Source organism: Rutilus rutilus (genome assembly GCF_951802725.1).
Source record: "Rutilus rutilus genome assembly, chromosome: 1".
NCBI lineage: Eukaryota > Metazoa > Chordata > Actinopteri > Cypriniformes > Leuciscidae > Rutilus > Rutilus rutilus.
Window position 1 is genome coordinate 42,598,494 of NC_140209.1, and position 15,520 is coordinate 42,614,013.

At 38.6% G+C, this 15,520-nt stretch overlaps 1 protein-coding gene across 12 annotated transcripts in view; it reads right to left on the reverse strand.

The window, feature by feature from the left end:
- kcnc3a (potassium voltage-gated channel, Shaw-related subfamily, member 3a) overlaps positions 1 to 15,520 on the reverse strand; it is a 69,314-nt gene that overhangs the window by 4,140 nt on the left and 49,654 nt on the right. For 4 of the 12 annotated variants that reach the window (XR_014628017.1, XM_084414805.1, XM_084414797.1 and 1 more), the window contains exon 4: positions 15,256 to 15,462. Coding sequence is in view for 11 of the 12 variants with exons in the window: in XM_084414805.1 (XP_084270931.1) it covers positions 15,256 to 15,462 (207 nt within the window). In the remaining variant the exon portion in view is untranslated. Of the gene's footprint in view, positions 1 to 606; positions 767 to 1,450; positions 2,744 to 13,052; positions 13,074 to 14,141; positions 14,256 to 15,255; positions 15,463 to 15,520 lie in introns of those variants that run through there. The other 8 variants (XM_084414795.1, XM_084414800.1, XM_084414799.1 and 5 more) reach the window with 6 other exon arrangements.

Below are 15,520 nucleotides of genomic sequence, written 5' to 3' on the forward strand. Positions count from 1 at the left end.
TACACTTAAATGTCTAACTGAACACTCCAGTTACACAAGCACACATGTGGTGTCACATCCATCCAGCAGATGGTCCCTCGCTCACTGTCCTGAGACCTTCAATGTATATGAAGCATGTACATAAAGCAGGGCAGCGCACACATGCAGACGACTAATGATTGGTGTTTTACTCATTCAAGCACAGAGCCACACATTAGTTTGCTGCTGCCATGCAGATGCTCCATGTAATCAACAACCGCTGTGATTTTCTTCACTATAGCAGTGAACGTCTTTAACCAAGAAAGAAGAGAGGAGGGAAAGAGGAGTGTAACAGGTAATGTGGCAGTAGCAAAAACACATGAAAACAAAAGAAAACTATATTGATTAATTCAAAAGAAGGGTTACATATGAACTGTAAAAAAAAAAAAAAAAAAAAAAAAAAAAAAAATTGGATATGGGTATGTTGCAAGACTATAAAAAAATCTAAAATAAATCAATAATGCTACTTTGCGTTCTGATAAAAAATGTATCACTTATACCCCAGGTTTTCTGTTGTTTCACATGGAGAGAAAGACAAGTAGAAGCTTTGTGAGCTGCCATTGCAGAGATATCTTCACCAGAGGTGTGTTTTGCATCTGTGCACTCAAAGATGCAGCAGATCGACACAAATCCCCCACACAGTGAAACATATGGCTCATATATCTGCATTACAGAGTTCATTTTGTCATATTTTCTTTTTCTTCTCTTACTGACCGCTGTCAATCCAGCATCCATTCAATGTTCCCTCCTTTATATTGGAACGAAGGTCAGCATCCAAGAGACAGAGCAGGCAAAAAATATATATAAACAGAGAAAGAAAAGAAGAGGACCATAGAGAAAACAAACTGAACTGATTCAAATACTGCATTCAAATAATAGGAATAACAGTAATCAGAAAATGATTTATAATGAGGGAGGGTGATGCCTAATGATGGTGATGATGAGGATGAAAAGGTCCAGCTAATTCTTGCCCTTAGTAGGGAAACTTTAAGGTTCACCACAGCCCCAGGATTTGTGAATATGCAGTGAGGAGTGCAGTTCAGCTTGATATGTCTTCATATTTATGAGGAAGTACCATAGGAAAGGATATATTTGAAAGGAAGTTCCTTCATGCACTAGTATACAAGTTGGACAGGGTCCCGAAGAAGTGCAGAAGGTTGCAGGCCCTTAATAGGATGGCTACTTCTTATTTTTTTTTTTTTGCCATGTGTCCAGACCACTGCTCTTTTCGTTTCGTGGTACTTGGTGTTGAATATGTAGAGAGTCAAAATACAAAAAACAACACATTAATTGTAGATCTCCATGCAACAGCACGGATATCCTGTCCTCCCAAAATGTCAACTCAAAACCGCCCGCGCAACTCCAAACCCCAATCCCAATCGCAATGTCCAAATGCTTAGTACAAAAATAGCCTCTTTTTTTTTTTTTTTTTGGTAATGATCAGTTCTCGGTCTCTCTGTTAAAGTTAATGGTTGTACATAGTAAAGTCTGAAGCGTTCATCGTCAGCTCCTCAGGGTCAGAGGTCATCATAATAGTTGATATTGCACAAGAATGGTTGAAGCATTTTTCTTTGTCCTTAATAAAGAGCATAATAATAATAACGGTGTGAATTACATTTTCAAATACTGAGTGACAACAAATGTTGCTGTAGGAAATACTCTGTATGAATACTTGAGGCCTAAGTGTTCTTGTGTTATAATCATAGCCTAATACTCATGGCCTGAATCACCAAAAACTCCTTCATCACAATCAAATCAGCCAAAATGATCCAATCCATTAATTCTCTACTGCAGGGCTTACTAGTAAGTTCAAATCAGTCCAGCATACAGTGCCTTCATTTTCAAATCTTCATAGCAGTTAAAGGGAATCGGGAGTTTAGATATATTCTACTTGCCTAATGGACATCTTTTCTTGCATGCACTTGAACTACTTGCATGTTGTCTGTGACCTATGACCTTTATCATTCCAAGCTTTGATATGAAGTGAATTTTTCAAGGCCTATAATGGTGTATCAAAGCTGATCTCAGCGACTTGCACTCAATGAATAAGCCTGCTGGATCACAGTCTCTTTTTTTTTTTTTTACAACCAGCAATCAGGCAGGAACGTGTGGGAAAGCCAACTACAGTCATTCAACTACAGGGAAAGATTTCCTACAGGGTACTCGTCGCTGCCTATGGACCAGTGAGGAGTTTTATCCTAATAATATTCAGTGCTTCTTTTTTTTGTTTTTTTCATCTTCAATAATAAGGCATAATCCGCTGAACGTTACAGCATATAATTGTTTTTAGTTGCCTGTCTGAAATATTGCCTGAAGTATATGTGATGAAGTCGTTTTAGTACTTAAAGCTCTAAATCCCTAAATAAATGTATCCCATTCCCTTTGAGGCACGACATATTAAAAAGAGTGGTGTGTACCCCCACCCTGTCCAGTCAATGGAGGAGCGGAGGTGTGAGTACTTAGCGTCGTTATCATGATTATTAATACTATTGCGGTATGACGTGCGTGAGGGTCTTTTTTTTGTTTATTTCGTTGCCTTTCCCTAAGATGTGCTACAGAATGGAGGGTATGGGGGATCGGCAGCGCCGCAGAGGGCCAGGGGACTCGTAGGGTTCGTAGGGTTCGTAGGGTGAGTTGTTGATGGGGGTGATGGGGGTCAGGCGCAGGGGGGCCCCTGTCATCCCCGAAATATTATTCAGGCTGCGGGACTTCTCGTAGCCAGCAGCTACAAAAGCGAAAATCCAGAGGGGATGAATGGTCAATGGATAGATTACATACATCAGAGAAAGATGAATGAATGGAATTATTATGGAAGCAAAAAATAGTTGGATTCATTCATGGTGAATGACAAATTTTTTATTTTTTAAAGTTCAAAAATCAGGGGAAAGGAAGAGAAGGAGAAAAAAAAATGGAAGGCAAAGAATGACAAAATGAGATGGATGTAAATGACAGAAGCAGACAGACAGAAAGACAGACAGGGACAGACAGAGACAGAGACAAGGACAAAACAGGAAAATGAGAGTTATGAAATGTCATCAAGTCAAATTCTTTTTTGTTGTTGTTGTTATGGCACAGCAGTAATAAAAAAACTCCCTTTAGTCGCAGCCACATACAATTTTCAGGGAGAGATAAGAGCAGATGTGTAAAAGAGCAGGTGGATGAAGCACCTGATGGCTGACTCAGACCAATAGTGAGGTAATGAGTGTAGCATCCAGGTGTTTGACCCAGTCTCAGACGGAACACTCTGCATTCTGATACTAGCACTGGAGTCCAACAGAGAGTAGCAGAGGAGCTCCGTCTAGTCAAAGCAGCCTCACTCAGCACTGTGGGCCAGGTGAAGCTTGTGCCTTTCAGACTAAATGTCTTTCCATTAATAGCAGCAGATTCGTCTTCCCTCTACACATAAGTGTATTTCTGTAGATTAATAGTGACTTAAAACAGCTTCACGTGACCCGAAAGTGCCTGAAAGCTTTCCTTCCACATCCATTTCTGGCTTTGGACATTTTTTTCAGTCAGGCCAAACTTTCTTAAAAGGTTTGGATTTCCTTCTTTTCTTAAGTCCAGTGTTGTTCTAATTTGGTTCCATATTCCCTTTTTAGGTCTCAGTGATCTTTGTAGGCTATAATAACTGACTCAATTGACAGATTTCAAACAACTTCAGGAGGAGTTCACTAAAAATGCAATGTTGTCTGCATTGTTTTCGTTCTTAAAGGTACAATATGTAAGACTTTTGTAATAAAATATTCAGAAACCATTTGCACAGTGTGATATAATTCATGCAGTTGCGTACTTACATTATCCCAAAAGTTCCCAAGGATTTTTAAATCCAGAGAAATTCCAGTTTTAAATAATGGCTCGTCCCTTGACATTGTCGCCTATCAATGACGTAATGTCCGCGCTATCCTTGGTTTCCGCTTGTAGAAACCGTTTCAATGGGCCGCTATATGTAGCCGCTATTGAGGGATATATCTATGTATTCATATCTATGATACAATAACTTGCATGCCGCTGAATTGTGTCGTTCAGTTATCATGGTTCACGATTATTGATTGGCAAGAAAATCCCACAAAAGAAAACGTAAACGTAGATCAACTGAGGCAAGCAAGCTTTGGGACAAACGGAGAAATGAAAAAAGGATCAATATCGGCGTGGCGTTTCGTTTTCTGCGCAGCATTAACCCACCAAATCATTTGACAAATAGTCACATATTAGGAACAGGCTAATATAGCATTACATTTCATGTTCCTTGCAGCTAATTCATTATGATGACATAAAATAGTGTGATCAAACGTACAGGTAATGCAAAAACTAATTTATTAGCTGATATATGATTCGTGAATTCTATACATCTCTGGATGGTGAAAACGAAATCTCCCATCGTTACACTCTCCTTCATAGCCTCATCAAGTTTCGTATTTGTTATTGTTATTGTTATAGTTGTTAAAATGCAACCTCTGGCGGAGAGATAATGACAGTGCAAAAATGCCTGCAAAAATGTGTGTTAAATGTAATTTTTATGACACAATCGGTAACACTTTAGTTTAGGGTCTAATGCTTGCTATTAACTTGCTTATTAACATGCATATTACTAGAATATTGGCTGTTTATTAGTATTTATAAAGCCCAAACTAATGACTTGTTCTGCATGACCATATTCTACATCCCTTAATCCTTCAAATATCTAAACTTAACAACTACCTTATTTAAGCAAAAGGTGCTGTTAATAGTTAGTTAATAGTGAGAATTGGACCCTAATCTAAAGTGTGACCACACAATCTTGCAGGTCAAAACCGAGTACTAGCTAGTGGATGATGCATCAGGATCACTTGAATCGGCTCATTTAAATGCCAGGTTTGTTGTTTAAAACATGCATTAATTTCAGTCTTCTATGTAAAAAAATTTTCCAAAGATTTTTTGGACTCAAATCCAGGTTTTTTGGACCCCATTGACTTTCATTGTATGGGCAAAAAATATAACTTTAAAACTAAGGGTGTGTTCACACTTGTAGTTCGGTTTACTTGGTTCATTTGGTCCAGTACCAAATGGTAGTACTTCGAACCGCTTGTTTGGTGCACACCAGGGTTCAGATGGTAGCGTTCACACTTATTCAAATTAACCGCACTAACAGAGCAATCGCACCAGGGTTCGTTTTAATCGAACCAAACATGCCAAGTGTGAACACACCCTAAATCTCCTTTTACGTTCCACAGAAGACAGAAAATCATCAATTTGATTAGTTTATCAAAACAGTGTTAACTTATTTCTTGTTTGTTTCTATGCTTTGTATTATTATTGTAATTTTTGTATTTTTACTTGTTTTTATTGTTTGTAGCGCTTTGGGTATGAGAAAAGCGCATTATAAATAAAACATACTATTCTTATTATTATTCAGGTCTGGAACGGCATGAGGATGAGTAAATGATGACAGAATTTCTAATTTTGGGGCAAACTAAAAACTTTTTTCAAAACTGTCTGTTTGATTGTGTAAGGGGGAGATCTGGACTCACATATTGTTGTTTTTCGCAAAAGCCATCACAAATTGATATGGAAGGAAGAGCTGGCCCATTACATAGTAGACAACCCCCTCCTGACACAGGAGAACTTCCCACACGGACACAAACACAGTGAGTTAGAAGTCTTAAAGGGTTAGTTCGCCCAAAAATGAAAATTCTGTCCATAATTACTCTCCCTCATGTTGTTCCAACCCCGTAAGACTTTCGTTCATCTACGGAACACAAATTAAGATATTTTTTGATGAAATCTGAGAGCTGGATCACTCCTTCATAGGCTGCTAGGTAATTAATATCTGCCAGCCCAGAAAAGTTAGTAAAGACATTGTTAAAATAGTCCAAGTGACTACAGTGGCTCAACCTTAAGTTTATCAAGCGACAAGAATATTTTTTGTACGCAAACCCCCCCAAAATAACGACTTTATTCAACTATCAATTTTCTTCTGTGTGGGCCTCTGAGTGAGTTAACGTAGTGTAACAGCGCAGTGCTTCTGGGTTGTACGTCAGAACGTAGGCTCACTATTGGCCAGCATCATACGCATCACACACATGACCAGCGTCGACCAATAGTGAGCCTACGTTCTGACGTACAACCCAGAAGCGCTGTGTTATTTTTATTTATTTTTGCGCACAAAAAGTATTCTCGTCGCTTGATAAACTTCAGGTTGAGCCACTGTGGTCACTTGGACTATTTTAACGATGTCTTTACTAACTTTTCTGGCCTGGCAGATATCAATTACCTAGCAGCCTATGAAGGAGTGAGCCAGCTCTCAGATTTCATCAAAAAGATCTTAATTTGTGTTCCGAAGATGAACGAAAGTCTTACGGGTTTGGAACAACATGAGGGTGAGTGATTACTGACAGAATTTTCATTTTTGGGCGAACTATCCCTTTAACAGAACAAAACAAGAGACAAAAGCTCACAAGGAAGGAAAAACACGGGGTGTTAAGAAGGTCCTACTGTCGTATAGTCGGCAATCCTATCTCCAGTCCCTTGTGTGATGTAGTTCTGTTAGGAAGTGTGTGTGTGTGTGTGTGTGTGTGTGTGAGTCTGACTCAGAGGGCTGCTGGGACACTCTGGGTGCTGCACAGCCACTTGTCATTCAAAATCTACACCAAAGCATTGCCTATAGGAGCTGCAAAGGAAGGCAATGGTAGACAGATCTGGGTCATCATGTTCCTCACACCAGACCACTGGTGCAAGCCAGTAAGGGACTGTTTGCCACAGATGACTTGAGGGATTATACATATTTAACTATTTGGTTCTTTTATGCAACAGAGTCAAAAGTGTTAATTTACATAGAGAAAAATAAATCATGTGTGTGTGTGAATGTAATGTTCTGTACTTGCATATGTGATGCAAACACTGTACAGATAAAAACACACATTTTATTCCTATTGCTGGACTTGTCTTTACCTCTCTATTAGCATTTGCTTTCTCTGAATGGGATTGATTAGGATCAATATGGCTAGGCAGTACGTGTCCAATGCAATGTTTTTCCCTCTCTTTCTCTGAACAACTGCAATGTAAATGTGACGATTCAAATAAATTGTATTAATATTAGAGTTAATAATATTAGTTGTCCATTCTTAACACAGACGCAATTAAATTAATTGTGTTTGGACACAACTGCGCTTTTGGATTCCAGTTCAAAGATATCTAGAACAACATATCTAGATACCCAGAATGCAAGCAAAGCAAAGCACAACTAAACTAAACTAAACTAAACTAAACTAAACTAAACTAAACTAAACTAAACTAAACTAAACTAAACTAAACTAAACTAAACTAGCAAATACATAGCAAAAAACAAAAAAGAAAAACAAAAAACAGATTGAAACAGATAAGAAAAGGGCAGGGGAAGAAAAAAAACTTACTCAACCACTATTATAAAAAAAAAAGAAAAAAGAATTAATATATATTTATGAATTGAACTGTTATGGTCATGGAAGTGCAAAAGTCTAATAATAATACCTATGTTTTGTAATTTTCTACATTTACTTACAGTACAATGATTCCAGCATAATCATTAACCTGTTGATTCATCTCATTATTGCCATCACACACACAGTAACACAACTCACACTCACCAGCCTTACGCATGCAACACAGAAGGGCTTTGGTGAGAGGTTTCGTATGAAGAATTACAGCAGTGTTGTGGACTTATGTAATTCAAACTTAAGCTCGACAGACTCTGTGCCTCTGCAATTCTTTAGTATTTGTGATAGAGATCTGGCTTAATAATTCAATTTGACTGTTACGTGCAGTAAGCAAGGCTTCGCCAAAATTGTCAAAGAGTGAGAATCAAGTTCTCAGAAGGCATGAAACGCAGAGTCTTAACATGATAGCTTCTCAGCTTAGCATAATTTATGGTGGCTAACAATCATGCTAATAAGCCCATAGAGATGATACTACTGCATTCGTATGGGCAAGCCCTTGATCTGACATGGAAGAAAGTCCCTCTCTGCTGTGTGCACGTACCTCATGTCAAACTTTAGTGACACTACGAGGACTGTACAAGTGGCCTGGGGGTGGGATGGAAGGTGAGTGTTAGTATGCAGCACAAATATTAACCGCAGGATTGTTTAGATATAGTACAGCAATAAAATAACGTTTAATATACTGTGTTGAACACTTTGGTCAGAGTCTGGTCTGCTGCAGTAACGAGCACATTGAAGCAAGTGCATCTTTTTAGCTATATTACATCACAATGGTCAAGTGAGGAAAGTTGGAGCTTTCTAATTGTTTTTTACTAGTAGGCAATTAATATTTATGGTTATGACGTGAATGCACCATTATAGTCTATTGCTTCAGTTCCAGCACTGTGTTTTGAGTTCATACACAGTATATTATATTTCATCTGTGTGATTCTATCCAGGTTAATATTTGCAATATCCACCAGTGGATATTTTTGTTCTTCCTTTAAACACAAACACTGATAGTCACATACATACATGTCACACATGACATCTGCATGTATGATTTTAGACACCGAATAACATGTAGACACAGCTCAACATGACACAACAGTACACAGCACAACACGAAATGACAGTACACAATCATTACACAACAAAGACACAAACACTGATCATTACAAAATAATATTTAAAAGAGGAATATGTAATGTATGTAATGACTGCAGTGAGAGTGGGAATAGTTTACATTCATTTACTGCATTATGCAGTACAAGGATGGACAGAACTATAAAATTATAACATTTAACGTGATCAATAATAAACAATTAACATAGAGCACATAGAGAAGTTCCCAGTAACAGTGTTTGACATGTCACTGCAGACTGCAGAACAGTATGTGAAATGATGTCAATATAAATAATAAAAACAATTTTTAAAAACATATGCAGCTAGTAACAAGACAGCAGAGAACACTGCAAAACATCAAACGCTGAAATAATATTCACAGCACATCCAGATAAAGTATGATAGTGTCATAAATGCAGTACACCGTCAGTGATGGTGGAAGAGTCACGCACATCCATAAACAACACATCCGATTTGAACAGTTTGATTTGAAAGACAAACAAAAATGTACTGCATCCATTTCCTAACCTTTGATAACATCTTAACGAACATAAACCAGTCCCAATTCACCATAAAATGGAAACTGAACTGACACAAATCTTACAAACGTTTTTTATTCTTTTCTTGAACCCATCGTGTTCAGGCTTCTGTAAAACTGAAGTAAAAGGCAGTGGATCTGCATTTTATATACATTACTTGATGAATAATTTGTTATGATTCAATTCAATTAATAAGAAATGCTGCAGAGACAATGGTTGAATCCAGCAGTCTGGCTCACTATAAAAACGAACACTTCCAGTAATTAAAGCGACGGGCAGTCAAATGTTTTCATTTATCCTAACATGGAAAGAAATATTAACTATTTTGAATAGTCTTTTTGAGGGATGTGTTGTAATAAAAACTCAGGCCCCTCCCCCTTGCTCTGTCCCTCGAGGGGCAGTGACCCGAACAGAAAGAGAGCACTGACCCCTCTGGAAGCATTATTGGCCAGGCCAGCAACCTCTCTGCCATATTTTGTCGCTCAATTTTTACTGCACTGCAGTCAAATTCTCACACCGATGCAACCTGGAACTTTGACAGTTGGCTGTAACGCCCGTGGGAACTGCTGATTGACTACAAAATAGCATGAAAAAGCAGTTGCAATTAAAAATTGTGCCAATTTGGTTGTTGGGAATCACTCTGGACTGCCATTCTGTGGACATATTAACTAATTTATAATATAATATGATTAATTTCTGCAGTATAGACTGCAGCAAATATATGAATGTAAACTGATAACTGGCATGTACTATATAAAGACAGACTGAGAGAGAAAGCAGTTCAGGTTTTGCAGCGACTTTAAAAATAATTTGAAAGGACATGGATCACTTTTGATACACATAGTGATACATGATATGGTGAAATTGATAATGAATTGGACTATCTCATCAAGATATCGAGCCCTAGAGAGAGAACCCTCAGGTTCTCTGGTTACGGCAAAGATTCAGAAGAGAGGTTAAATGAGAGTAGAGGGGAAAATCAATCAGTCTGCAGAGGGAGAGGAATGGGAGGGAGAGAGAGAGAGAGAGAGAGAGAGAGGAAGGGGGGGGGGGGGGTGACTGCAGTCCTGCAGTGCAGTACTATTTCTACGCTTTAAGACAATGGTCAGAGAGGAAGATGACCACAATGCCCTCAGTCAGTGTGCACGCATCCAGACTGCAGCTCTCTCTCACACATTTAGCCTCACCACCAGAGTCTGTCAATGGCAGGGCCCAAGGGTATGTAACTCAAAGCTCTCAGTGTACTCCAAATATAAAACCACATCAGGAGAGCACTTTAGATTGAATAAATGATTGATAATATGGGGGGGGGGGGGGGGGGGGGGGAGAGTGTATCTTGGGAGTATGTGGGAGTCTGAAAGTTAAGGTTCTAACCAATTTGCCAGGTTTTAGAAGGCCACATTTTTTAGCCCCTTCATTTTATGTTTCACCATGTTTAGCCTAGTCCCAGAATGCTCTCTTCCACTGTTTCCTTGGCAACAGTGGGCAGGAAGGAATGAGAGGGGAGAAGGTAGAAACAGAAAGAGGCAGAAGTTCGAGTGGGGAGAAGACAGAAGAACACATGATGTGCTGATTTAGGAGGAGACCGAGGGAGTGGAATATAAAGGGATAGTTCACCCACAAATGAACGTTCTTTCATCATTTACTCACCCTCATATGACTTTTTCTAAGGACTATGCTTAGATAGCCTAGATGTATTTATTAGTCCTCAAAGAGGAAATTGTGGAAACTACTATTTTCCATATAATAAAAGAGAAAGACAACAGCTGTCAATGCATGATTTTCAGTGAAATAATACTTCAATTTCAGTTTGTTCCTGACATAAAGCTACTCTACAGTCTGACTTCAGAATACTTGGAAAATAACTTGGAAAATAAAGCACTAAGACTGGAATACACTACACAACTTTTGCCCAGTTTTTTGCCTCGATTTGCAGTCTAAATGAGTCAACACTGAAAGTCAGAGTCAGTCTATAGATTTTAGGCCATCGGAGTTGACAGATTTGACATAAAATTGTGTGGTGTTTGATGGGCACAGAATCATCAAACATGCTTGATATTTTGAGCTGGTTTTAGAACATATTGTTTTCATCTGTCATGCTTCTCCTAGCAAGGAAGCGTGTGTTTCTGCATGAGTTTGTTGTGTTCGTAACGACTTGTAGTGTGTTATCCTCAGTCGGTTAGTGTATGATGCCCAGTTTTTCTCTGTAACCATTTACAAAGTTGGCAAGTGAATGATGGCTAGTGTTTTAAAATAGGTTCAGATTTTAAAAGTCGTGTAGTGTATTCCAGCCTGTAGACATATAGATTATGTTTATGATATTTTATGCTGCCTTTTTGTCCTTTTTATTAAACTTGACAGTCCATTCACCAATTGTATGAATGACAGCAGCTTATATTCTTATATTACATTCTGATAAACATCTCCTTTTATGTCCCACCGAATAAAGTCAGTCCGTATTGTTCGGTGGGACAAAAAAGGAAATTAAATTGAAATAACGGATGGAAATAACGATGAGTAAATCAATTGTCATATTGGGGTGAACTATTTTAAAACATCTATACCAACAGAACACACACACACACACAGATAAATATTATGGAATCTATAAAGAAAAAGTTAGAAAACATCCAAAAGAGAAACTTTTGACCTTTCCTGACCTGTGCTCTTCTGTATTCGTCAACAGAACTGAAAGCATAATTGAAGAGGCACTGTGATCACAGTAAGACACACTATGTGGGCACAACTCAAGCCAGAAAGAGTGAGAGGGAAAAGAAGGGGAAAGAGAGAAAGGAGAAAGCAAGAAACAGTCTCACATTTAAAAAAAAGCCTACTGTATGTGGCCATTTCCCCCCAATTTAGGGTCTTAACATATATGTAAACCTTTCAGTTTCCATTCGTAAAAAATTGCATCACAGCACTTGCAACACAGTGTCCAGTTAAAATGGCAACAGCCCAGGTATGTCATTACAGCCCTACGAGAACTTACCTGTGTCTGTGGGCATCAGTAATATGTGTTTGCTGAGCTTTTAGTGTCTGTGTTGTGTTTTTTATTTTTTTTATCTTACCTCGTCATAAAATTCCCTCTTTAAATGTCCATGTATCTCTTTCAAGTCTACCAGACAGGTTTGTCTCTCCTCACCTGATGTTTTGTGTATATGTGCAGTAGAATTGTGTCCCTGATCAGTTAGACTACAGGACTGTAGCACACATCCTAACAGCGTCAGTGTTTCAGCACAGCCCCTAGACAGCATTTGCAATCTTAAAATACTATTCATGGCTAGAATATTGGAGTCCAGTGTTTCTGGTCCATGTAATAAAGGGTTTTCATCTGCTGGCTGTGATGAAACACTGGTCAGTGGACCCCAGAGTGGAGGGCAGTTCCAGGAGAGAGAAGAAACCAGCTTTATTCAAAAAAATAAAACAGAAAATGCAAATAAAACCCAACCCTTCCCAGTGACCGTTCACCAAAACCCCTAAGGCATAAAAAGGCATTCCTCTTTGGACTTCTTTCTGGTAGTAAATATAATGTGGGATGGCAATTATACTGCCCTAAAAAGGCAAAACAGAATAACTACACCCACACTGGAACTGGGGGAAATGGCTTCACTGAGTTTCCATTCTCACACATTTTCTCCTGAATCTGAACATTGAGCCAAACCTGTTTGTTAAAGGTGAAATCAGTTTAAGAAATGTGATTTTGGACATAATGCAATGTGTAGTTACTGCGTTTTGCCTTTGAATGGCAATGCAGTGAGCACTGAAACTCTACAAAGACCCGAGGGGCACTATACTAAGGTGAAAGGTCACCGCTAGGGAGGAGAAGGAGGAGGAAGAAGTCACAGCAACACTGAATGGATTACAGTGCACACACACACACACGAAAACACACGAACAAGGGAAGACATGTGTAACAGTGTAGCAACAAGAGCTGACATACAAACGCATGACACGACACAACCTGAGGAAGGAGATAACACAACAACAGCTAGTCAGACAAGCGCACCTCAAAAACACACACATCAGAGAATACAACATCCCCAAACACACTCAAATTAAGCAGAAATCACACATATAACCACCTGTAATAACATATTTAACACATTTTCATTTCTTCAAATCTGTGGGTGTGTGAACTTGAGTGTGTCTTGAACTATACTGGCCTGAGGGTTAAGAGTGCAGCGTTAACTCGTGTCTGGTGCTCAGTTCAGTCAAGAGAAAAGAGTGTGAACGATGTACAAACAGGATGAAGAAGAAAAAAAGAAACTGAGGAAACAATCAGAGGCAAAAATAATTAGAATGACAAAAGTTTAGTTTTGAGGGTAAAATGAGAGTGAGAAAAACAGAGATGAGGGAGCTAGTGCTGTAATGACATCACTCATATTTGAGATATATATATAGTGAAGGTTTTAAAGCTAGTCCAAGCAAACACTTATTCATTTTTGAGTCAGAGAGACACAGGAGATATTGACTCTAGCTTGTTGCGAGTCAGTATCAGAAATTAACCAAGTCTCAGGGCAAAAATTCCACTGAACGTTACAGAAATGCCCCTGATATTTTAAAAAAAGTTTTCAAAAAAGTAATATGATTCATTATATTAATACAAAAGTGAATTTCTGGCACTGCTGTGATTGATGCTACTGTGAAAATTTAGTACATGCAAATATAAAATACTCGAGTTAGATTAGTGTAATATTGTACAAAATTGTCAAACACACAGACAGAACACACTGGAGGCATATTGTCCTCCCTGACTCAAATGCATATTGTTCCTGTTAAGCTCAGTTTAGTTTACTGTGTAGGCTACTGAAGTACTGAGTGTGACTATGTTTGTGTTTCATATCTATAGTTGCTCTAAAGTATGAATGTGGTAAATATATTCTTAGTACAAATACTAGTAAATGTGTCCTTCTGAAATATAAACTTAATTCCCTGTGAAATAGCAGTATGCTGTATGGAGTAAATATTGACCATTTTTGTACTCAACTAATCTCTACGCTGCATCACAGGTGGCTTTCTTAAGTGTTACCTCTGATTCATTATGGTTTGATCCAGGAAGAGGCAGAATTGGCATTGAGGTCCTGCTGTAGCAGTGGCCCCTCCGACTTGAACCATTCCTCTCCTGGGTTGGCGCCTGCAGCTTCTAGTGTTTTTGTGGGGGGTGGGGGGTTGTAGGATTTGGTTGTGTAGACGGGTGTATTTAGGATACGTGGAGGTTAATGGAAAGGTGCAGGAGTAGGAATGTATAGTATAGAAAGCAAGGCAGTAGATATTAATCATGCCATTGCAAAAAAGTAACGGACATGAAAAGACATAAGAGGATGTGTCGCAAAGAGCATGAGGTGCAGAAGATTGGGAGGAAAGAGGGGAAAGAGGGCAAGATGAAAGGTTGGAAGGAGGGAATAAGACATGGACAGAGACAAGCCAGGGTGGGAGGCCAGGAAGAGAAAGAGAATGAAGTAATAAATCAATGAATGAGAGCAAGAAAGAGCAAAGGAAAGCATGATAGAGACAGATAGATAGATAGATAGACAGATAGATAGATAGATAGATAGATAGATAGATAGATAGATAGATAGATAGATAGATAGATAGATAGATAGATAGATAGATAGATAGATAGATAGATAGATAGCATTTGAAGAGCTTGTTGACCATTCGCAGTGAATTTGTTTGATAAATCTGTTCATTTGTGCTAGGATTACATTCACTGAAAAGTCGTGATATTATCAAAGATTAAACACTATTACCAAATATACGAATTGAATTATTACTGCGTGTGTGGTAGCAGCATTGCTAATGATGAGCGCCCTTCAGAATGATTGATGTGGTGAATTATGAGGAGAAATGCAAGAGATGGAGGGAGCTTTGCTGTTAGTATGGATGCAGGAGAGTATGTTTCAATGCGTATACCTCTGATGTACTTTGTGAAGTGCATCTGAGTGCAAGTATATTTGAGTATAGATGTGTATAAATATATATATTTATATATATATATATATTTCGCTATAGTGTTTTTTGCAATTTATGTGTGTTTGTCCTAATACGCAATAATAAGCATTGGATCACATAACTTACCTTTCTTTGTAATGTAGACTGAAAATATGAGTATAATAACACGTTTGTTTGTGGGTGCCACATACCTTTCCTGACATTGCTGTCTGTGGTGCGGAACTCTCCGGTACTGAGAAGGAAGCAGGCCCTATCGTGGGGGTAGCGTTCACGGCCCGTGCCTGTCCCCAACCCACCAGTGGCCGGACTCCTGTCATCTGGCCCCAGCACCTGATCTATAGTGGGACAGTCCTCATTGGCCAGAGCTGCGTTTGCAGCATCCCCATTCTGTTTTGAGTCTGAAAGATAGATAGAGAGAAAGAAAGAAAGAAAGAAAGAAAGAAAGAAAGAAAGAAA